Below are 24,508 nucleotides of genomic sequence, written 5' to 3'. Positions count from 1 at the left end.
TCCATGATATGCTTAAGGAGAATGGTACCTCAGATTACGAAAAGGAAACTGGTTTTCCGGGATTACTCCTTTGTATTATCCGAGGTCACCCATGTTTGTTTCCTTGGATGAGAGTTTTAGTGTTGGTAGCATATCCTGAACTCCTCGAGAATCATCTGGGGGGCACTTTCCTTTATGATTCATAGTAGTGGGCCTAGCCTATCCTTTTTAGTGCGAGCTTTAAGGCCCTTTGGGCCTTGGCCCAGAATTGAATCTACTCCTCTCACAATAATTATATTAATTCTTTTAATAGATCAATCATAATTAATTAGTAGCAACCACATGTGATTCACCTTAGCTATGCAAATGCATTTTGACTCTTAAAACTAGATCTAGTCATATCTTTTAATTTGATTGTCCAATTTGAGCACAGTAAACATGGTTTTGAAAAATTAAACAGAAAAAAATTATGATTTTTCTTATAGTCTAAGATGATTATTTTTTCCTTTGGAGGAAGGTTAAACGAAAGTTGCAAAATATAAGTAATACTTGAACCTCTAAAATTCATTTAAATATTTTATAATATTACAAGGGAAGATTGAGGTTAGGAATATAAATGAAGATTTGGGATACAAAAGAAGGTTGCAAAAGAAAGTTTGGAAACTGAGGAAAACATAGAGCTGAAATTAAGTGCCCCAATACAAGGTGTGTCTTATATAGCCTACAAAAGTAAATAATAAAATTGCAATAATACAATGAAAAGTAAAATGAACAACAATATTCACGAACAGTGAAAAGTCTCCAATAATTGCTGATACCACCAAAATTCAAATGATACTGCAGATTGCAAATGAATAGTGAAAGGTCTGATACAAGCTGCCAGAACTGTCTAATTCACAAAAAGTAATTTGTCTAATAATACCAAAAGTAAAATCCCCTAATTTATTTTGATACAAAAAATGCTGAAAATCTTATATACTGATCTGGTGCAATACTTCAACTGAAATGTTATCCCATACAAGTCTTGAGCATCTTGAAAGAAATCTGGAAGAGGAGAATCACTTTGGTCTTCATCTGATATTTGAGTTGCTGATTCCAACATTTTTCTATTCTCCATTTTTTTTTTTTCCTTATTCTACTGAAGCAAACTTAGCATAGTTCATACTTTTATGTACAACAAGCTGATGTTGATCCTTCGGGACACATTCTAATACAAAATTGTCACAACCGAGGTCTTTCTGACAACATACTTAATCCTTAATGGTAACTTATAATGGACAAAGAAGAGTAATAATCTTTGGAATCTGGAGAGAACTGAGGGAGAATGATACCGGTTTTTCTGAAAGAGAAAGCATCAAACCATGCTTCTTGATAATCATAATAAGAAAAGAGTAAATGCCAATTCAGGGGAAACATTTTTGAAACTAATTCACAAGGGAAACTGAGATTTTGACTGAGTTTGGAGAGGGTGAGATTGGCTAAAGCAAAAGTGGATGCTGATATGACTTGAGAAAAAGGTTTTATTAGAATTTTGTTGATGAGTTAATTGTCTATTGTTTTTCCCTTATTTAACAGTCTATCTTCAAACTGCCTAGAGGATGAAGAACTTGAAATGTGAGAATCTGATTTTCGTTGAAAGGAAATAGCCACTTTACCATCTGACCTTTGTGATACATTACAATCATCATCTACATTATCTTCAATTTTAGGAGCAGGTTCAACTGTTTCAGGCATGGATTGATTTGGAAGTGTATTTTGATTCCATTCAATTTTCTTAGGAATTTGAACACTATACTTCCTAGCATTTGTTTGTACTAACGAAGTGTAACCTTTTGGGCTTCTATCTAATGCTTTTGGTTCTAATATAGATTTCATCAATTTACAACAAATCCTATACAGTATTGTTAAAGGTTGTGATCCTCTCCTCAAATTATTATTAATTTTAATATCCAATTCTAATCCACGCAATAAGTGTGGGTCAGACATAGCTAAACAATAATTTGGAAAACAATTAAAATAAATTGGATCTTCATATAAAGATGTTTCAATCATTCCTAATAGAGCGTCATCAAATCTAAGGTGTCTACCATCTCTTAAACATAAAGATACGCTTGTATTTAATCCCTGTCTTGTTAGTGGCTTAACTGCTACTTGAACTAATCCAATATGAATAAATGAATACTTCCATTGCATATCCATTAATTCCTCATCGAATAATTGTATTGACTCATTCTCATTTTCTAAAGAGAAGGTTCTTTCAAAAGTTTTTATTTTATAATCTGACTTAATTGAAAATTTAGAAAAAATAGATTGCTTATAAATTTGATTAATAGGTACTGAAGGCATTTTCCAATCTTTTAGATTTCTTCCAATATTCATCTCCTCATTATTTACTGTATCACTTTGGTTCGACATGTCAGACCCAGAAGAAGAAGAATTAACTAAACAACAATTTAGAACAAATAAACCCAACACTCACTACTAAGAAGAGAACAAGTGAGCAACAATGAAACAAGAGTGATGAAGATTTGGAGGACAAAATGACAATAGAAGAAGCAAATTGAAGACTTACTTGAACCTATTTTGTGTAATAGAATCTAGTGTTGAAACTGAATTCAATTCTTCAAATATTACAAAGGAAAGATTTCTGATGGAAGATGGTACTGGATTCAACTAATGATTTTCTGGATTACAAAAGGGTGTAGAAAGCATGGAGAAAACTTAGAGCTATGGCTGATGACTGATGCAAACAACCAAGGGAAGATACTTATACAGAGTACAAAAGTAAATAGTAATATTACAATAATTTGATGAACAGTAAATGCGTGTCACAATATTCTCAAATTAAATGATGATGTGGGCCGTCAACAACTTTTTTAAAGTTTTTCTGATAATTATTTAACCTTTCGGTGCTTGTTAATTACTATTTCTTTCGGTGCTCGTACTTGTTAATTATTTTGTCTTTCGGTGCTTGTGCTGGCTTTTTTTATTTATTTATTATAAAAGTCAAATAATTTAAATTTCAGTTAGCAACGGTTTTTAAACTATTTAGCGAAAGTAATAACTCAAAGTTTGCTTAGACGTGAATTGTCAGCTATAGCAAATTGAGTTCTCAAAGTGACCTTTGGGTTCTGAGGTGATAAGATACGTGATTTCAGGTTTGAGATGATTTTGAAGGAACAACTGGCAAATTTCCTTCTAACATGAGCACAACAGTGCCGATTTGGATTGTTTTTGCTCCGATTGAGATCGTGATTGGATGGTGTGATTTGGGTTTGGAAATTTTAAAAATGGATTTAGATGAGAAGAGAAGAATTGTCTTGGGTTTTTAGGGGCTTGGAAGAAGGGAGTGGTACAACAGACCGCAAAAAAATGAAAAAAAAAAAAAAAAAAAAAGGAGAGAGAGAGAGAGAGAGAGAGAATGAAGGAAGAAAATTGTGAACAAGAAATCAAGTCTTAAAGACTCGAGTTTCACGTGAATTTTTTAGTCCATCTTAGTTTTGCCAGCACACAAAAATCTAGTCTTTTAAACTCAATTAAAATCTAGTCTTTTAAACTCAATTGCTACAATAAATCAAGTCTAAAATACTCGAGTTGCTAGTTTTCAAAATAATTTACAACATTGCTAACTAGCAAAATTGTTTGGCTTTTATAGTTATTAAAAAAAAAAAAAAAAACCTTGTGCTTGTTAATTATTTTGTCTTGTGGTGCTTGTTTACATTATCCAAATGGCCGAAAAAATAAAAACAATTGTATGACAATTTTCAAGATAGTTGTTGCTGGCATCCGTTCACAACCCCTAAAAAACATGAGATAAAATGAAAAGAAAATTACATAAAAGTACTTTTGAAGTTGAAAAAAATGACATAAAGCTGCAAAAGAAAGTAAAAAAATTGTCATTAACAAACAAGGTATCTGTTAACCCAACCTTTACCTTTTTTATAGCTTTATCTCATTTTTTTCAATTTTATAAGTACCACTCAATGTCTTTTTTTTTTTTTTAACTTTCTTTTCTGTCTTTTTCTTGGTCTTCTTTTTTGCACCTTAACAACCAGTTAAGGTTTCCCATAGTAAAAACTCCTCAATAATTTACTGATAGACCCAAAAGAGTCGGATTCCCACTGAAAATTAGCTGTCTGATACGGAACAAAAATAAAGCTGTCATATGAGATGATTTCACAATAAGATGAAGAGATTGATTTTTGCATTTTTTTTTAACCACATACAACAATAGACCCACAAAATGAACCACTAAATAAAACATTTTAACTGAAAGCACACTATCTCGTTTGAGAAAATCTCAAACAAATTTGAGACAACTCTGACAAACAAGTGTAAATAAGAGGTGCCATGATTAAGGACATAAGATAAATGAAATAGAGGATCAGATACATATGGATGGTTACATTCCCAGACCTCGAAAGGTCTCATAATGAGCTGGGATTAAACATTTATCATCATCTCAACATCCTCAACAAAGAAAAAACTCAAACATCTCTTTTTAAAAAGCATCTCAAACCATCAATGTAGAAAATTTTACGTAAAAAAAAATGGCCATCAAAAAAGGGGTTGCAGAAAATTAAGGAGATTAGAAAATGTATACAAAGATAATCTTTCCGAGGGAAACAAGGATCTCAAATAGAAAATCTACAGTAAAATCGGACAAAAGGCAAATAAAATACTTATTCCTCATAACATGCCAAACAAAGCATGAATAGTTTACATTTTCCAACACGAGTGCTCATACAATAGTATTTTAAACACAAGCAAAATCAGACAACATGATTATTGCTTGTCATCATCAGAAATTACATTATGAGGTAAAATACATTTAAGGAATACCTAACAACAAGTAGCATTAACTCATGCGTTAATACAAGGGGAAAAAAACCTAAAAGCAAATAGTTGACAAATCATTACGGACTAAACTTCTTGCGAGTTACAATGACTTAAATGTTGTTAGATGTTAGAACCTAGCTACAATGGGAATAAATTCAATAAAAACATGGAAGAGGTAAAATTTTATAACTGTGATATATAACACCCCTATCACATTGGAATGAATGTTAAGTTTATCCCATGTAAGAGATATGTTTTATATCATGGTTATGCATGATACCACCTCAAGAAGATTTATTATCTTGGGTAACAATTGTATACAATATCCCTCTCACATTGATTTGAACCTCACGAACACGAGATCCAACCGTGTGAAAGAAATGTTGTAGCAACCAGTACAAAAGAAACCATCTCATTCAAGGGGAGGGATTGCCGGGTCTTATTGAATTTATAGTCTATTACAATATATATGAACAGAAGGCGTAGCAAGAGAAAAAAAAAAAAAAAAAAGGTGTTTTCAGTTGCAAAAAACTTCAAGAAAAAAAAAAATCACAAGAACCAATATATGCTGCCAACAACCATTTCATTCTATAAAAAATTCACTAAAATAATCTCACAAATGCATCAAGGAACAAGCATATTTCAAAATGCTACATCATTATAATGACTTGAGAATCTTGTTACAATTAGAACAGATTCAATAAAGAAAGGGAGAAAAACCTATGATGGCATAACATCTCTCTCACATGGGAGCATCCCATGTATGAGATGTGATTATACATATCATGGTTGCTTCTACCAAGGAGATTTAGGAGTTTGTTTGGATTTTCCATTTCTATCACCCATAATTCAAAATACGTGCGTGCTTAATTATAAAAATTGAATTAATTATAAAAATTGAAAACACATTTTTAAGCGTTTTCAAGTAATGGAAACAAAGTTTTGAGATTTTGTAACATTTTTGTAAATAAACACAACTTCTAAAAATCCAGCCACAATTTTTGACTTTTTGAGTTTTTTTTTTTTTTTTTGAAACAAAGTCACGAGTGGGGTTGGTGAAATTGGAATATTTTAAGTGATGCGTGACAAAAATTGATTGAAGTGTGATGAATGATGAAAAAAGAAAAAAAAACCAAACATTGATGTGAGAGATCAAAAAATAAACTCAAAAAGTCAAAAGTTGCGGCTAGAATTTCTAAAGTTGTGTGTGTATTTACAAAAAAACCTCCTCACATTGATGTGAACCTCACAAGCATGAGATCCAACCCCACGTGAAATAAGTGTTGCAGCAACCATTTCAAAATGACTAATCACTTTTTCTTCACCATTCACAATTTGTCACATCAAAGTTGTAGCAAAGCTGTGACACAAAGGGTCGTAATAGAATTCTTCTTACAAAAGAAGAAGGATTGTAGAGACAATTATTGTGCCACAACTTTTACCACAACTCTGTTGTGGTCAACTGTGAATGGTGGAGATGTAAAAATGATTATCTACCACTCCGTATCAGAATAGCGACAACAAAGAATTGTTACAAAAGATATGATCACATAAACAAATAAGTTTTCCACCAAATTTATCACTACAACAATCAACATGCAATGCCAAGAACTATATTCAATCAGCACAAGACAAAAGAAGCAGCTCACACTAGCCTGGTTACAAGCAAGCAACACCACTCTGTTATACATGGACCAAACAACACATAGCAACATGAGCACATGAAAACACAATGTCTCAATAGACTAGCATTCTATAACTGTCACATTCATGCATCAAGGTATTTTAAAGTCTGTTCCCAAATGCCACATACCATTTGCACTCAAAAGTATTGTAATAGATCTTCATCATAAATCATGTCCACAAATTCAGCAATAATATATTAGCAAAAAGATATAATAACAATAAACTTATGTTGGAACATTGGAAAGCATGAGCCTTTTTGGAAAAAAGCAAATGCAAAATTCTCAGCTCCAGTTTCACTATTGGCAACGTACAGCACCGAAAACACTATCAAAAAAGCGCATCAGAGACTCTAATTTGTTGCCTTCCACGTTACTAAACACATAACACATAACACATTCTTATAGTTTTCAACCAAGCAAACAAATAAACCATACCAATATCAAAACTATAGGTACAAAAAACTAATATACAAACCTCATAAAAAAAAGGCTTATAAAGCAACATAGAGAAGTGCCTAAGGCCTCAGAAAAGGCGAAAGTTTAATACATCAAAGATAATGTATCTCAGATGGTACGGACAATTTGAATCATCACAGGCCACTATCAGAAAAGAATTATATAAGATATCAACACAGCAGTAAAAGCCAGATGAAGAGATCACATTTAGTACACAATGTCAATATAAACAATATGTTTATAGTCCATTAGCCACTCACTAGGCCTATTTTTATGTACAGCATTTTAAAGCAGGACTTTTTTGGGGTACAGCTTACTTTAAACAACTTATTTTTTAAGAAAGACAAACGGGTAAATTTAAGAGCATACACTAAAGATTAAAGAATTTTATTTCTTGCCAAGCATTCTCAGCCTAAACAAAATTCTACTAAATCTAATTTAAAAAACGATATAGCATGAAGGTTAATAACAATATTACAAAACAAGTATAATTCCTTTAAACCACACGCTCAGATTACATCTTCCACACCTCAAAAAAACAAGAATGAGAAGATGAGAGGCAAAGAAACAAAAAAAGCACGACTTCTATTTGCAGTTGCCTTTTACTTGAGTTTTCAGGAGAAGCTCGCCTTGCCATATAACAAAATAAGGTGGAACTCAAAATTGAAATTGATCCAATCAAGCAAAGAAAAAACTAGTAACTATTTAAATTCAATTTGAATTCTACCATCAGAATATCAATGGACATGAAACTAAAACCACAAAATTAACTGAATCACATGTTAAGCATGAATAAATCAACATGTATAACTACTACCCCATTGTTAAGCATGAATAAATCAACATACATAACCTTAAGAAGCCATTTGTCATATTTTTGTATATTAATCTACTAAAACTCATACAATAGAAGTGATATGATGTGAAACATGTTACATGCAACATCACCTCACATGGATAGAACACATTTGTGAGGTCCAACCCATGTGGGAAAATATTGCAAGTAATATATTAAACACAATAACAAATCCATATAATGAGTAATGGTACATATTTGTGAAAATGAGAATCTACTTAACATCACTTTTTATGCACATGTACAGCTTTTTAAACAACAAAAATGCTAGAACCACAACAAAAGACACAATTTTTATGGCACAGCTTGTGGCAAAGTTGTGGCTTTAGTTGTAGTCCAAGCATTATTATTCAAAGTCTAATTTCCAAAAAGAAGGGTGTGTGAGTGAGAGTGAATTTTTTTGACAAACGAATTTTAGGACCATGATTGTCACACATCAAGAATTTCCACACTCTATACATACCATGTGTTAAATGACTCACATTTTAAACACGGTCCGTGTAAGTTTACCTTAAACTTCAACAACTACGCAAGTGAACTTTCAATAAAAAGTACATCCATAAAACTCTATATAACTACAATTCATATGTAAGTAGAACATTACCTCAAACTAATTACATAAAATTATTTCTACAAACTAAAGTGTGGTGTAGTTTTAGTTTTAACAATTGGGTAACAATCCTACTCATGATTGAGCCAATACTTGACACTTTATCAATAAAAACAGATCACATTAATAAATGTAGGAACATCTGAATGCAAAAGCCTTACAGAAAACATGAGGCAATTGCCAGAATCTCAGCTCCCAGATCACTGTCAGCAACGTACAGCGCTAAAAACGCTATCAAGAAAGCGCATCAGAGACTCTAATTTGTTGCCTTTTTTTCACATAATCTCATACATAACATCAAATACACCCAAAATATAAAATACCCATCAAAGAAAACTCAAATAAAATTCAATAAAAACACTAATTAGCAATGTATATGAGAAAATAAAAGGCTCAGCAATGATTTATAGTAACATCAACAAGCCTCATAGAGCTTTCATAGTTTGATGGTATAAAATTAAGTCTTCACAGCCTAAATTGCAACATACCATATAAAATAAAACGAAACCCAGAATTCAAAAGCTTTGAAAAATGAAAGAAATTTATCCGAGGCCTCAGAATTGAAAAAGTTGTATACATCAAAGAGGGTATCTCAGATGGTACGGACAATATTATGCTTCACAGGCCACATACAACACGAAATTTACAATGAACACAAACACATAGGTAGAGAGAGAGAGAGAGAGGCTGAATGAAAATTTTGAGGTTTTGGGTGAGTGTGGACGAAGAGGTTTTGGTCTTAGAGGGGTTTATATAGTAGAGTGGTGATGCAGATGAAACCCTAATCTTACTCGTGATTTGAATTTACCAAACTACCCTAAAAGTTGAAATCATTATTTATTTATTTAAATTGAATTGATATGCCCTTAATATTTATATGGTTGCAGTGAGAGCCTTCTGGGGTTCAATATTTGCGGCATCAGTTTCACATGGTTTCACATGGTGTGGATCGATACTACATCAATGACAATCCCCATGATATAAGAAAGAGAATGTATATGTATATAGACATTATTTTTTTCCAAATCGAGTGAGTCTTACATTATAAGTTCTTATATAGGACTTAGTACTTATTTTTTACTAATTCGTATGTACGCATAGATGCATTTAAAATTAAATATAATTTTTATCATAAATTATATATAATTAATCGAATTATAAAAAAAATAAATGTAATTAGATGCATATTAACATGTTTGCCTAAGTTTAATATTACTTATGATTATTTTTATTCTAATTATTACTTCTTGATTTGACCTACAAAAAAAAATGTTCATTCTTGATAGTTTTGTTTTAGATAAAAAAAAAAAGATTTTTAAATTAATGTTGTTATTGTTAAGCAATAAATTTATTTTATGTTTATATTTTTCAAATAAAATATGAAATAATCAAATTTTGAGATCATGATTAAATTTTTCATTGAAATTTTATATTGAACTCCTTGTATTTTGCACTAGATTAATTCACTTGGCGCAAAAAATTTTAAAATTAGATGGGACACATTGTGCAAAATTAGACTCCAATTGAAAACTTTATTGTATTTTCTCTTAACTTTGACTTTATATATGATATATATGATTAGTCCTACATTGGGAGGGAGATGATGCATGTGTTAGATTTGGGAGTTAATTATTGGATTCTAATATTAATTCTGATTGTTTGGATTAACAAATTTCATATAAGATTATTGGGACCTAATGAGCCAGGATACTAGGATAATCTATACCGAAAGAGACAAATTCATACCCTACAAGTTTCTAAGGCTTGCTTTGGTGGAATGTTAATGCCTTTGCCCCCACTTTTGCTTGCTCTCTCATCCTTCCCACCTTTGCCTATATTTATACTTTTATTCAGTTCATCGGTTAATCGATGAGTCCACTAGCATCTAGAGCAGTATATGCAATTGAAAGGTATGCCACTAAACAGGGTGCTTATTATAAAGGCTACGAATCTTGCAATGTGCTATAGATTTGATGGAGTTGATTTCTAATTGAGGTAGTCCTAGCAAATATTTGGTTGATTATGTTTGAGCTGAACAAGATAAAATTCTCATATGCGATCCTCGGAGGGGGGTTCCTTGGATTTACATATTTTTATAAAGTTTATGATACGTTTGAAAGATGTCTTCATATTTAGGCAATTTTTAATGATATAACTGGCAAATATGTCCCTCCTCATGTCAACATACTTTATTGTTTAGGCGAAATTACACTTGTTTTCTTAGTACAATATAAGATCACATCTAATTTTTATTTAGATGTAAGACATGTCTCATTTAGAAATCAAATAACCGCCACGATTATTGAGGCTTTTGCCTTTGTTTAATATACTTAAGATTTTTAAGCATTTGAATTTAAATTTTAAATTTTGTATGTAGTCATTTGTTTATTGGAACAAAATATTGTGATATCTATAAATTTCAATAAAGCCTGAATTTGATAAAGATGTAGTGTAAACCCTCCAATACTAACATGCCAAGTCAGAATTTCACATGGGTTTTGTAGGGACCATAGTGTAGCTTCAAAAATCATAAATTGAGCATAAATATGGTTTTGCTTTGTTTCCATGGCACTATTTTTATGTTAGCACGATCTCAATAATCTCACATCCCCACACATTGAGAAGATGGTGAAGAAAGAGAAGATGAAAGAGATTTTGGGTTTCTTGAAGAGATGTGGCCACGGTTGGAGAGAATCTGAGAGTCGGTGAGTGTGGTATCAAGGTTGTTAGGATCGAGATTGGCGAGAGGGTTTGGGGTTTGGATTGTAGGATTGGCATGAAAATTGTAAGATCTTACTTTTCAATTAAAAGAAATACTAAAAAAATACCCATAATTATAATTCATGATATATATATATATATATTAAAGAAACAATGAAAAAAAAAAAGTAATTTTTGACACAAATTAATGAAATTACTAATAAAAAGTAAAGTACCAAATTACAAATAAATAAACAAAGTTCAAAGTTCAAAAGTTATAACTTACATGTACCAAGTTCTAAGTTAAACAACTCAAAGCATACATAATATCTCAATAAACAAATAAAGCAAATGACAATGTTTCAAACAACTTCAGAAACACACTCAATCATCAAGACCAAAATTTGTGTTATCTTGGATGGGTTCCTTTAAGTATGGTTGATCATTATATACAACTTTATCGTCATTGTTAGTAGCTACATGCCCGCATCATCCATTAGATAATCGTTAAAATCTCTTAATTGTTGCATTTGGGGGTTTATTCATTTCATTTTAATGCTGATGGTCGCTCTCATAGAAACTAACAGTGTAATTAGAAAAGAAAAAAGAAAAAAGAAAAAAACTCATCGTTGTTGTCGAAAGACTCTCATAGTAGACTCACTCCTTTTTTTATACGTTTTTTTAAAAAAAAATCAATTTGGGCTAGGGCCACTAGACTAATTTGTTTATTACATTTTTAAAATCAACTTGAGGCATTTGGGTTCCATTTGGAGGGCCAAAAAAAAAGGATTTTTTGAATTTTAGATAGCTAACTAACCGTGGTGATTGGGGTAGGTCCTTTAACTTAAGGACTAGGGAAGTCCTTTAACCCAAGGGAGAGAGCACACTAGAGACCACATTCCACCCTAGCAATTCCAACATGCATTCAACCATCTTAATGCCCTCGCTGAATCATAAGCATGCGTTGCTAAGCTCGGAACTCGTAAAACAAATTGCGGCAAATTAAAAATAAAACAATTTACTTGTATTTTTTTCGGTGTGGGATAATGAGGGATACGTCTTGTTATTTTAAGTGTTCACTACTTCGATTAACTTTTTCTTTCTCTATATATCTCGAAAGTCACCATGGTATGCAAGTGACAAATTCGTGCATATGTTGGCAGAAAATTAAACCAAAACCGATCCTTCGAATCACCTAGCCTGATGATTATTATAAGATACTGCCCCAAAACTCACACAGCCCAAAATCGATATTCATTGAGTCTATTAATTCTGTTGGCCCGAGATAGCTAAGTGACTACTTTTTGTATTTTTTAGGATTTTTCAAGTTGTTATCAATTGCATTTATCTTCCAACTTGCAAGTTATAGAATTACCTTTTCATTGGATTGGTTGAAGATCAATAGGGCAAAGAGTTGGTCGAGGGCTATAACAAAATTTCATAACATTTTTACAACATCTGAGATATAGGGCTGGCCTTAGGTTTAGTTCACTTAGACTATGACCTAGGGTTCGAGAAAAGCCCCCAAAAGGGGGAATAAATAAATTTTTTTTTCTTTTTTATAAAAAAAATGATGAGTTGTACATTTTTTTTTTCTCTACTTTTAAAAAGGATCGAAAAAATTAGAGGTGTTCTTTCCTTTTTAGTACAAGTAGCTATGAGACTAGCTATAACTTTTTAATATTTTAAAATTTGTGTGTTCTCCTTTGCTTAATGGAATAAAATATTTTGATATTGGTATATTTCAATTATATATACACACACACACATATATTACTTGTATATTTATAAACGCAAAACAATAACTCCTTACTATATAAATATAATTTAATTTGTTTTGGAAATATTCTTTCATCACCAAATAATTTGTGTTAATTACCATTTGGTCCATAATATTATGTTAAAATGGTATCTAATGTTTCAAATGCATCATTTTAGTTCCCCAATCTTTTTGATATTGTGTCAAATAATTCTTACCATTAAATGCTAGATAGAAGTTGGCGTAACTAACATTAATATCAAAATTCTATTTTTTATACCACCTCAACTACCAATTCCATACTTTCTCAAAAAAAAAAAAAAAAAAAAAAAAAAAAAAAAACAAAAACAAAACTACCAACTCCATTCCAGCTTGGCATTTTTTTTTCTTCCATTTTACATCTTTAAAAAATACAAATTTTTACCATGTTTGAGAAAATAATAATTAAAAAAAGTAAACATAGATTGATACATGTCATTGAAGAAAGTACCCAAGGATTAGGGGGCATGGGGCATGCTAGAAATAACAAACCAACACTTCACCAATTCCACCCTAACAATTCCAACATACATTCAACCATCTTAATGCCCCCATTGAGTTATAGGCTTACGTTACTAAGCTCGGCACTTGTAAACCCTATTAGAACAAATTATAAATAGAAAAATTTGCTTGTATTTTGTCAGTGTGGGATAATTGAAGGATATGTATTATTGTTTCAAGCGTTCAGTAATTCGATTATCTTTTTCTTCTTCTTTATCTCGAAAGGAATCCTTGGTTTCCAAGTGACAAACTTTTAGCTGTAAAAGAATTTTAAGCTTTAAATTAAACCAAAACCGATCCTTCAAGGCACCTGATGATTGTCATAATATACTGCCCTCAGATAACCAAAACTCTTCCAACCCATAATAGAGATTAATGGAGTCTATAAGACCATATCTCTGTTGGCCTGAGATAGCAAAGTGACTACCTTTTGTATTGAAGGACCTTCAGGGTGTTATCTTATGCATATATCTTTCAACTTGCAACTCATATCGTACCTTTTCATTCGATTGGTTGAAGATCAATAATGCAAAGAGTTGTTTTATGGCCGCAACAAAGTCTCATAACATTTTCACAACAATTGAGGTGTCAGCCCATCATAGGTTGAAATAAAATAATAAAATATTATACCGGACCAACCACAGCTAAAAGACAAGATTGTTGTAATATTTTGTTATGTCCTATGTGCAATTTTGAGATGCAGAACACCCAAGCAAGAAAAGTCAGGTCTATATATATAGTTTGTAAAATCTCAATTACTCACTCCCTGACCGTTCTGACGTCTAGTTCATTTAATTGTGTCAAGACCAGAAAGTAAGAATGCTTAAAAACACTGAAGAAACAAGATGGATTATTTTGTTATGAGAAGGACAATCAAGATGGCTATCATCAAATAATTTGTAGTACAGTGAAACCAGAACCCTGATTAATGCATGGAGAAACTCAAGCACAGTGCTAGAATTGTTTCACATGCAGGGCACAGCCAAAATAATAATGCAGGTAGGAGATTTATATAGGAGATTCAACAACTTGAAGATTGTTAATTCTCAAAAGTCCCTTCAGAAAAAGAAGACTGAACTCTTAGCTTATGACAACTTGTTCTCATCCTAGGGAATTTGGTGATATTATAGCTTGGCCTTGTGTTCAGGCCTGTGTGTAAACTCAAAATCTATATGTACAAAAGCTCGTTCAACTTCAGGGAGTAGCTCAAGCTTTTCTTGGAGTGTCTCACCAATATTATGAGCTTTGTTCAGAAACATGTCTTCTGGCAATACTATGTCAACCTCCACAAAGTAGTGAGAACCAAGAGTGTATGCTCTAACTGTGTCAATGTGCTTAATTTCTTCATGGTGGTTCCATATTAGATATGTTATCTTTGCCAAGAAATCAGGAGGTGCTGTTCTTCCAATTAGGGAACATACATTCTCAATGACTGTCTTTGCCCATGTATTTATTGTATATAATGCTATCTGCATTATTAGTTCAAGAACTCATCATTAGTAGATAAACTAAGGTTAGTTCACTGGAAGATTGGAAATTCGATCATGTCTCCAATTTAATAGTGTGTTATGTCGAGGCACATAAAGGCATTTGAAGCATGAAACCTCAAAGTTTCCTTCTTTTCTTTCGTAGGGCATGTTTGCCGATAAGTGTAAAAATTGTAGGAACATTCAAGCTTTAGAATAATGCAATTACCACAACATTTTTACAACTGTTGTGTTGGAAAATTGTTATTTATCCTTGTGGGGTACTTTTTAGCTTCTGTCCAAGCAAGTGTTGCACTTGTGCTTGGTTTTGGCTTTTTTAGTTTTCCCACATCGAAGAGAACTCCCTCCCCCCAGGCCTTATAAGTGCAAGCCTTAGACGAGAGGGAACCATCAGTTATTAAACAGAAGCTAAAAAGTACCCCACAATCCTCATTATAGTTCACTATTGATATCACTTTATTAACAACCGTTAACAATTTTCCGTCTTGACAGTTATAAAATATGTTGTAACTAGACTTTTTGAAAGCTTTAATGTGGGGTAGTGAAAAGCTTTGGGAGGAAAAAAAAAGTTTTTTAAGTCTTATTTTGAACTCACCATAATAGCTCCAGTGGGATCAATCCACCAGTAATATTTGTTGGCTAAAACAGCTGCTGCTAAACCGATTGAATTAGTAATAACATCAAAAAAATGATCTTGTGCATATGCTCTAACAATTTCATTTTTAAATCTTCGACAGTAAACCATGAGCACAAACTTCACAACTGTAACAGAAACCATAATCCCAATTACCCATTCCTCCTCTTCTTCATCCATTTCAGGGCGGGACTGTAATCAAGATTGTCATATAAAAGATGAAAGCAATATTAGTAATGAAACAGGCATCAAGTTATACAAACTTAACTGTATCTAGACAAAACAGTTTCCTACATCCAATATATAAAATGACAGGAGACAACTATTCTCTCATAAAGTGGAATTTTGAACTGAAAAAAAGAGGTTCAAATCTAAAATCTATTAATTCCTGAGAAAACTGACTAAATACTGTCAGTAAATGAACATTATTTTTTATTACTGATGGTCATGGTTGAGGACATCCACATCAGACAGCATCACTACATTAGAGGGAGTAGGCTACATGTATCAAATGGATGTGTAAATCACTCCAAAAATTAGTGAGGAAAACAATTATGAATTGTTAAAGTGTCAAAAAATGTCTACACCATTTAATTGAAGTCACCTACCATATAGCGTAGCATGTAAAATCATTAAAAGGAATCCATATAACATAGGACTAAATTGAGAAACTACCCTGGAATTTCTACCAAACACTCTTCCCCTCCCCCCTCCTATCTAAGAAAATTTCTATAAAAGTACTAAATGATGTTATTCATTCTTTGTTAGACATGAACATCTGCCTAATTATAGAGAGGACAATAGCCATACATGCTCACATGTTGCATCCACTTACTTGTGAGACTGATGAGAAAAAAAAAAAAACCATGCTTGGGCTATTGCGAAGATTAGAAGTTATACATTTACTTAGTGCCAGAAACCCGTTGTAGACTGTCTAGGCAGCCTTTAACGGTGAACAGCCAATAAGATTGAAATTGCATACCTTACTCAATAATTGTCGAACAGACTCTAGCAAGATTTGCAATCCAAGAGTTGCCATTATCGATGCAAAAACAATGATACCCTGCATACTCAAGCTTGGTTTGTAAAGGCTTGTAGTAATTAAAACAAAAGCAAACTTTAAGGAAAAATTTAAAAGGCCAAGACAGATGGTATGACTTTTCAGTTGCAGGTTTGCCTGTGTTATAAGGATTGCTGACAAGCCTTAGGTCTACATAACAAAAAACATGTTCACTCTTGAACTTACAGTTCCAAAACTAAGCTGTCATTGATCTAACTCATAGAGCTGACTTAAATGGCTTCTAATCTTACTCCAAAACTAAGCTCTCACTGGTCTACAGAAAAATAATACTATCCAGCTGGTAAAGGGAAGTGAGCATTCAGATGAACCTTTAAGTGTTTGACTGTTTTGTAACACATGCACGAAATATTGGATTGAAACTGGGGGGGGGGGGGGGGGGGTGGTGGTGGTGGGGTGGAGCACAATAGGTTGGCGATCATGCCTTATGAACAGTAGGTCTCTAGTTTGAATCTTTTCTTAGACATCATGCTGAGACCGAAATTCACTCATCCAAAAAATGAAAAGTTTGATGCCTTACCACTGGTTGCATCCGGCTTTTTCCAATTGGATAGTGATACTGGTTTGGGATTCTCATGGAATATGTGGTGAACCACAAAATAAACCCTGACAAGAGATCCAAGAGGGAATCCAAGGTTGATGCAATAACCGCCAATGATCTGCTCTCAATAGAAGCAAAAACCTTTGCTCCAAAAAGCACCAAATTAGCTATATTTGATGCATGAATTGCCATCCTCTCACTCCGAGCAAGCTGCTTCATTTCATCCTGATAAAGCAATGTTCAATGCCACACAAGTATTCAGTTAAGAAAGGTATGTAGTAGTCAGAAGTATCATGCTTTTACTAACCATAAGCTCTTGAACTTTTTTATTGTTCATCTTAACTTGGTTCTAAGTCACTACTGATACAAAACACTTGGATTAAAATCTTTGTAATTCAAAAAATAATGCCTTTCTTTTGCATAATTTAAATAAATGCATTCCTTTGTTTTCCCACAAGTTAAAATCTGAGCAGGGAACTACATGTAAATATGCCCTGTTAAACTTGAGCTAGTTCAGGACTAACTTTTTGCCCAATTAGGAAGCCAAACATGTTTATATTAAGATTGTCCAAAACACATGGAACATTGAAAATAAAAAGTTACGAGAATAAACAAAACAACCATGTCAACCAACCTCTGTGAGACTTCCAGGACAACCACCTGTTTCAGTCATGGCCTCCATTTCACTGAACCCTTCAAGGAGCTCTTTTTGTTTCCTATAGTACTCTGTAACCCTGGTTCGTTTCCCTGAGATCAAGAATCAATGAAAGAAAATAAGTGAATCAATGAACGTCTTTAATTGGGAGATTCTTCAGCAAGGCTCACAGACAGATGGAAATGGCCCAAATTATCATCTATGAAAGCATTTTTACAAATAAATTGAACATCATGCAAGAGAAGCATTAGGAAAAATTAAGAGCATTAACAAATTAATTTCAAACTGCTGTCTTAAGAAGAAAATATTCTCTTAAGGGCAGAAGAACAATGCAAGCGTATAGAGATTCATCTGATATATGCAATACTAAACAAGTTGGAAATGATCCATCTCCTAGCAATAAAATATTGAACATCCAGTCAGTTATTCATTCAAGGCTATGCTACCTCAGGACCAGGCTAGCCATTCAAGGCTGAAAGCGTTGGATACAATGGAAATCATACTTATTTTTACAGCAACCTTAATGGCAATAATGTCACAGAGAGCTTCTTCATTAAATTAAATAAACTAGCAATTTTGTATGCTTCTGTGGTAGATGAGACACAATTCCATTCTTAGACCGTTTCAGGTCAAATGAAAATAGATTAGCATACTAGATGTAAACAACCTTGAAGATTGTTCACCGAGTTGATCTTTGTGACAAAAAATTCAAAGACAACAATTTTTAACTACTGACATTTCTCATTTTCTGAGATAAACAAAAAGCTTAACTAGAAAAACCTTGTCATAACTCATAACAGGCCTTGCATCACTACTCTTCTTCTCATTATTCCATCTTTACCAAATATGAGTAGAAAGTGCATCACTCTAAAATTGTATATCCTCTTTCTTAACTTTTGATCATATAATAATAATAATAATAATAATAATAATAATAATAATAATTTTTTCTGGAAGGGTATATGTTTATGTATGCACATTCCATTCCTAAGACGTGTTCATTTTGTAATAAACTTTTACACAGCTGAATCATCCCCAAATCAAATTCCAAGGGAATCTTGTTAATGACCTCATCTATGCATATTTAAAACTCACCTTAGATATTTTAACTTTCACTTATTAATTTTTTATAACTAAAAACAAAAGATATGTGAAGAAAAGCCTGGACCCAATGGATAGTTTTAGCCACTATGGACCAGATGCTGGAGTTCAAATCCAGTTGTTTAAAAAAAAAAAAAATACAAAAAATGGAAAGCATTTCTGGGAACATTCTTGTTGATGTCAACTAAGTCACCTGAGGTAAAATCAAAATCACATTGAATGAGACGGTACCAGCCATGGAAAGGACAAATGAACTAAAAAGTGAAAAAGCTGAAATTATACTAGCAATAGTATGTGCAAAATCTATCTAGCATTCCCTTATTTGAAATTTCCATGAAAGAGAAGCATTAAAAGACCTAAGAATAAGAAATAATATATAATGGCATCATTTAGCAAACTCTAATATTTGGGACCAGAGGTTATTGTTGATGGTACAACTTTTCTTTGGGACTAGGAGGCAGGGGTGGGAGTTTTTCAGGGGAAACAAAAATGCGATGGCAATGTTAGTAGTTATTGATACAAGTCTTTTTGTAAAGTATAACAATTTACATGAACACAGTCACTACCTTTAATTGTGAAGCTGTTTTCTGTGTGTCCCTTGCCCATTTCGTAAAACAGTTTCAAACCACACATATTCAAAGTACAATTTTTTAAATTCGATTTTTTTCAACGTACAATTTTTCAAACTACCCAGTTTTCAAAAAAGCTGAAAATTAAGCTGTATCAAGCAGGCTCTAAGTCTTTCAAATATATCATCTGCATCATAGAAAGCTTATCTCTTTGTTGTTTTTCTTCAATTCTTTTATGCCTTACCCTATAATAAATTTCCAGTGATTCTGTATACAGTGGAAAGTCCCTCTAAATTAATCCTAGTTAATTTTATACAATTGGTCACTTTATATTTCTGGTCACACAAGCCACGTTTTCATATGGGTTCTGCTATTTCTGAGTTTTGACAATCATGGTGATAGTCCTCTATAGAGTGCATGTATAATATGAGTTTCATTTCATCCTCCACATTCTTTGGCCTTCAATTTGCTAAATCCGATTACCAAAAGTTTGTTTCATTTAGTGATATATAAACATATTAATTAATAGCTCTACAGCCAATGATAACAAGGAACTAAGTTAGAAAGAGTTTGTTTGAGATAGAAACAAAAACACAAGGCGATGAGAGTGAAGAAGAGAAGGCTTACTAGCACGAAAAAGCTGTGGGAAAGTACTATGATGATGATCATCATCATCTACGTTTTGCTGTGGCAGACAAAACTCCTTAATATTGAGTCTCCATGAAGATGTCGTCTGGCTTGACACTTTGGTACTTGTGTCAACTTCTGATGGCCAAAAAGGCTCAATTCTGCCATTTTCACCTATCACAGTTCCACTCTCACCCATTATATCTCTCTCAAAAACTCTCTTATTTGTATTTGAGCATTTTCTGAATATTTAGTGATATATAAACATATTAATTAATAGCTCTACAGCCAATGATAACAAGGAACTAAGTTAGAAAGAGTTTGTTTGAGATAGAAACAAAAACACAAGGCGATGAGAGTGAAGAAGAGAAGGCTTACTAGCACGAAAAAGCTGTGGGAAAGTACTATGATGATGATCATCATCATCTACGTTTTGCTGTGGCAGACAAAACTCCTTAATATTGAGTCTCCATGAAGATGTCGTCTGGCTTGACACTTTGGTACTTGTGTCAACTTCTGATGGCCAAAAAGGCTCAATTCTGCCATTTTCACCTATCACAGTTCCACTCTCACCCATTATATCTCTCTCAAAAACTCTCTTATTTGTATTTGAGCATTTTCTGAATCAATAATGCCTTGCAAAGTTTCCTTATATATAGAGCACAAGTAACTACTACAACTACTACTGCGAAGTTCGTAAATTTTTAACTGCCCTTGCTTAATAAGTGGAGGGACAGAGACAGATGAATCACTGTATATACTTTGTACCATTTTGCATGGCATTATGTGGTTTTGGACAGAAAATCTAGGACCACAATTAACCTTTTTGGCCACAACTTTACCTCAACCTAGAACCGCGAGTGATGAAGAAAAAGTAGTGGGCCCATATTAAAGTGTTAATCAGTCAATTATAATTTGCCATATAGGTTAGTTGTAGGGTAGAATTTGGTCTTAGAATAACTCTTTTGAACATCAAGAATTCTAAATACACACTAAATTTCACAATATGTCAAATTTGAGTGGATAATACTTTCCATCTACTCCTATTTACACAAACCCATCATTTTTTGTCAACAACTTACAATCGACTACATCAACGTGGTGAGATTTGGTGTGTTCATACCATTGTTGTTTAACGTTCAACAAATTTTAGCCACATTACATTAATTGTAATCGGTAAAAACAAGTACCGTCTTTGTTTCATATTGGATTTGAAGTTTTGAATAAGTATATATTGTCTTCTCATTCAACAAGGTTACAAGGTTGTAGAATCAGTCAGCAACTGATATTAAGATTTATGATGAGTACTATAAGCTAAAACTATTACCTATTAATTTTTTTTGCTATGTTTTTCTAACTAATAGTCAATTTATTTTTATTTTTGGGGTTGTTTTCTTTATGCATGGTTGTCTTACCATCTGTTTTTTTTTTTTTTTTGACCTTTGCTTTTAATCATACGGCAATAATACTACGTTTTTAGGGATAGTAACTAGTAAATATACTGTCCGCTTGGTTTGCACGTCCGCGTCTCACGTTTCGTCTACTTTCTTCTTTTTCTTTTTCTTTTTTTATTTTTTTATTTTTTATTTTTAACTAGCGCCTATTGCACTATTCATGGGACATGAACAGTGCAAATAGGTAAATGAACAGTAATTCAAAAATTATTTTTTTTTATTGTTTTCAGTTTTAATTTTTAGTAAAATAAGCAGTATCCAAACCCACACATAATATTACACATATTGAACCATTTTTTGATTCATAAATTTTAAAAAATAATAATAAAAAAGTGTACAGTTATTTTATTTTTTAGCAAAAAGTTAACAAACTATATAACATTTCTTTTTCTTGATTTTTATTCCACAATTGCTTTATAATCACTTTTTTTTTTTTTTTTTGGTGGGGTGGCTGATTCCAGAGTTTGCAACAATGAATTTTGAGCATCTTCGGATTTATATTTTAAATGTCGACCTCCTTGCCTCCTTTCATGTAAATAATATTCCTTTCGATCATGCGGTTATGGTACTACATTTCCCAAATAGTTCATTTATATAATTCGATTCATATAGAAAAAAGTCTAGTTCATCCCCTAAAAATAAAAAATAAAAATCTCCGTGTTGAATAATTTTACATAATAGTTATAAGAACAAGATAGTAAAGAGCCAAGAACCCAAAGAAAGCATCAAAAAAGCAATGTTATTGTTTATTACAAATCAAAGATTTATTTAAATCTTAATTGACTTCCATCCTTTAATGACTTAATCATGCTAATTTGGAAAGTGAAATACAATTTTTATTCTTGATTTTTATTAAAAAAATCTTTATGATTATTGGTTTTTTAATTTTATTTTATGGTTGTTTAAGTGACATATTAACCCACATGCCCCATATGTTGTTGATTCTAGAGCTTTTATTCTTTTCTAGAATAATAAGTAGGTTCAAAAAAAGAAAAAGAAAAAAAGAATAATAAGTAGGTAGATTCCACAGCTTGCAGCAATACATTTTTAGCACCTTTGAACTTTTATGTTTAATGGAATGGAATTAATGGACCGCCCTTCCTGCCTCTTTTCTTCTATGTAATATATTCCTTTTGATTATACAGCAATAGTTTATCTTTCTTTGAATAACTTCATTAGGGAAAAATGTATTTTTCACTCTCTTGCCCCTTCATAATTTAAAATATACCCATTTAGTCATGTCTATTTTTCTTTTTTTATGTGACTAATAGAATATAGATGCATCCTCTCTCTCTCTCTCTCTCTCTCTCTCTCTCTCTCTCTCTCTCTCTTTTGAAATGAAAACGTACGATAGAGAATTAATTTTATTCAATGTCACGATTTACAAAGAGAAAGAGACAGGATGGACCATTCTTTAAACCAAACATTGGTTTAATTACTCATTCTATTTAGAAGCTAAATTAGCTCTAATACATATACTAGCTAGGAACACTAACAAAATAAATAAGTCTAAAACCTAAAGTTTCGCATTTATTTTTTGCAAATGACATTCTTATTTTCTGTGGAGCCACAAAAGAAGAGTGTTCTACTTTAATAACAATTTTGGAGAAGTATGAACAAGCCTCAGGGCATCAACTAAATCGTGAGGAAACTTCCCTCTTCTTTAGTCGAAATACTCCTCAAGCTATTCAAGATGATGTTTGTAGTGGGCCTTTTTGGTTATATCGGGCTAGGCTGCCTCCTACGATACTGAGCCCAAATATTCTGATTAAGAGAGTTGAGACCAGTCCAGCTGCAACTTAATTTAGTCCGGCTTGTGCGCAAACTATGTCTCGTTCGCTAAGAGCGCGCTTACGGCAGGTAGAGCTATTTTAGATGAGCCGTGACAGGCAGATATGATAATAATAAGACAAAAGAAAGTACTTTGACTTCTTAATTAAAGTGAATAGATAATCCCTAATCAAGAAAGATAATCACAGTTTAATAACAATTACTTTCATAAAGAAAGCAAGGGAAATAAGTGGGTAGTATATGGGTTAATCAAAAGAAAGAAAGAAATCAGATCAAATCTAATTTGTAGGACCAAAGCCAGAGAGGGAAGAATGTCTCTTCTCAATGTGAATAATCTCCTAGGAAAATCCTACCGTGGAAATTAATCACTTTGAGAGAAACAGACCTGAATGATTGGTGCCCAAGAGAATTCTTTGTTTCTCGCAGAGAGCAAGACTTTGAGAGGGAGAGAGGGAATCAACCTATTGGTGCATGTCTGCCGCTCTAACTATCTATCTTTTTCTTTCCTTCTCTTCTAATGTTCCCTTTTTTTTTTTTTTTTTTTTTTTTTTTTTTTTTTTTTTTTTTTTTTTTCTTTCTTTATGCATGGTTGTCTTACCATCAGTTTTTTTTTTTTTTTTTTTTGACCTTTGCTTTTAATCATACGGCAATAATACTACCTTTTCAGGGATAGTAACTAGTAAATATACCGTCCGCTTGGTTTGCGCGTCTGCATCTCACGTTTCCGTCAGCTTTCTTTTTTCTTTTATTTTTTATTTTTTTAAAACTAGCACTTATTGCACTGTTCATGGGACATGAACAGTGCAAATAGGTAAATGAACAGTGTTTTTTATTGTTTTCAGTTTTCAATTTTCAGTAAAAATAAGCGGTATCCAAACTCACACATAATATTACACATATTGAACCATTTTTTGATTCATAAATTTTAAAAATAATAATAATAAAGTGTACAGTTATTTTATTTTTTAGCAAAAAGTTAACAAACTATATAACATTTCTTTTTCTTGATTTTTATTCCATAATTGCTTTATAATCACTTTTTTTTTTTTTTTTTTGGTGGGGTGGCTGATTCCAGAGTTTGCAACAATGAATTTTGAGCATCTTCGGATTTATATTCTGAATGTCGACCTCCTTGCCTCCTTTCATG

General features: G+C 32.4%; 1 protein-coding gene and 4 non-coding genes across 5 annotated transcripts; all 5 read right to left on the bottom strand.

Annotated features, from left to right (window-relative positions):
• Positions 1–4,353: 4,353 nt before the first annotated feature.
• On the bottom strand, positions 4,354–4,450 carry LOC112026583 (small nucleolar RNA snoR69Y). The gene has a single exon (XR_002884382.1). It is a non-coding gene; the product is annotated as a small nucleolar RNA snoR69Y (small nucleolar RNA).
• Positions 4,451–7,021: 2,571 nt separating this feature from the next.
• LOC112026585 (small nucleolar RNA snoR117) lies at positions 7,022–7,102 on the bottom strand. Its single transcript, XR_002884384.1, has one exon. It is a non-coding gene; the product is annotated as a small nucleolar RNA snoR117 (small nucleolar RNA).
• Positions 7,103–8,814: 1,712 nt separating this feature from the next.
• On the bottom strand, positions 8,815–8,899 carry LOC112026584 (small nucleolar RNA snoR116). The gene has a single exon (XR_002884383.1). It is a non-coding gene; the product is annotated as a small nucleolar RNA snoR116 (small nucleolar RNA).
• Positions 8,900–8,974: 75 nt separating this feature from the next.
• On the bottom strand, positions 8,975–9,052 carry LOC112026586 (small nucleolar RNA snoR117). The gene has a single exon (XR_002884385.1). It is a non-coding gene; the product is annotated as a small nucleolar RNA snoR117 (small nucleolar RNA).
• Positions 9,053–14,244: 5,192 nt separating this feature from the next.
• Positions 14,245–20,357, bottom strand: LOC112026570 (metal tolerance protein 9). The gene is made up of 6 exons (XM_065777332.1): positions 20,117–20,357; positions 17,799–17,911; positions 17,144–17,389; positions 16,528–16,608; positions 15,507–15,737; positions 14,245–14,893 (listed from the first exon to the last, which is right to left on the bottom strand). The coding sequence occupies exons 1-6, from the start codon at positions 20,313–20,315 to the stop codon at positions 14,549–14,551; spliced, it is 1,215 nt and encodes a 404-aa protein (XP_065633404.1). The 5' UTR covers positions 20,316–20,357; the 3' UTR covers positions 14,245–14,548.
• Between the last annotated feature and the right edge of the window lie 4,151 nt (positions 20,358–24,508).

Source organism: Quercus suber, unplaced genomic scaffold (assembly GCF_002906115.3).
Source record: "Quercus suber isolate HL8 unplaced genomic scaffold, Cork oak 2.0 scaffold_153, whole genome shotgun sequence".
NCBI lineage: Eukaryota > Viridiplantae > Streptophyta > Magnoliopsida > Fagales > Fagaceae > Quercus > Quercus suber.
Note: the sequence above shows the minus strand (reverse complement) of the source record. Positions and strands in the feature narration are given on the sequence as shown.

Bases quoted from the DNA above. Each gene is read 5' to 3' on its own strand.
- LOC112026570 (XM_065777332.1), bottom strand. From the start codon at position 20,315: ATGGGTGAGAGTGGAACTGTGATAGGTGAAAATGGCAGAATTGAGCCT. The intron at 17,390-17,798 runs GTTGGTTGACAT...TTGCTTTATCAG, and splicing joins GTCCTGGAAGTCTCACAGAG to GATGAAATGAAGCAGCTTGC. The intron at 16,609-17,143 runs GTAAGGCATCAA...TTGAGTATGCAG, and splicing joins AAAGCCGGATGCAACCAGTG to GGTATCATTGTTTTTGCATC.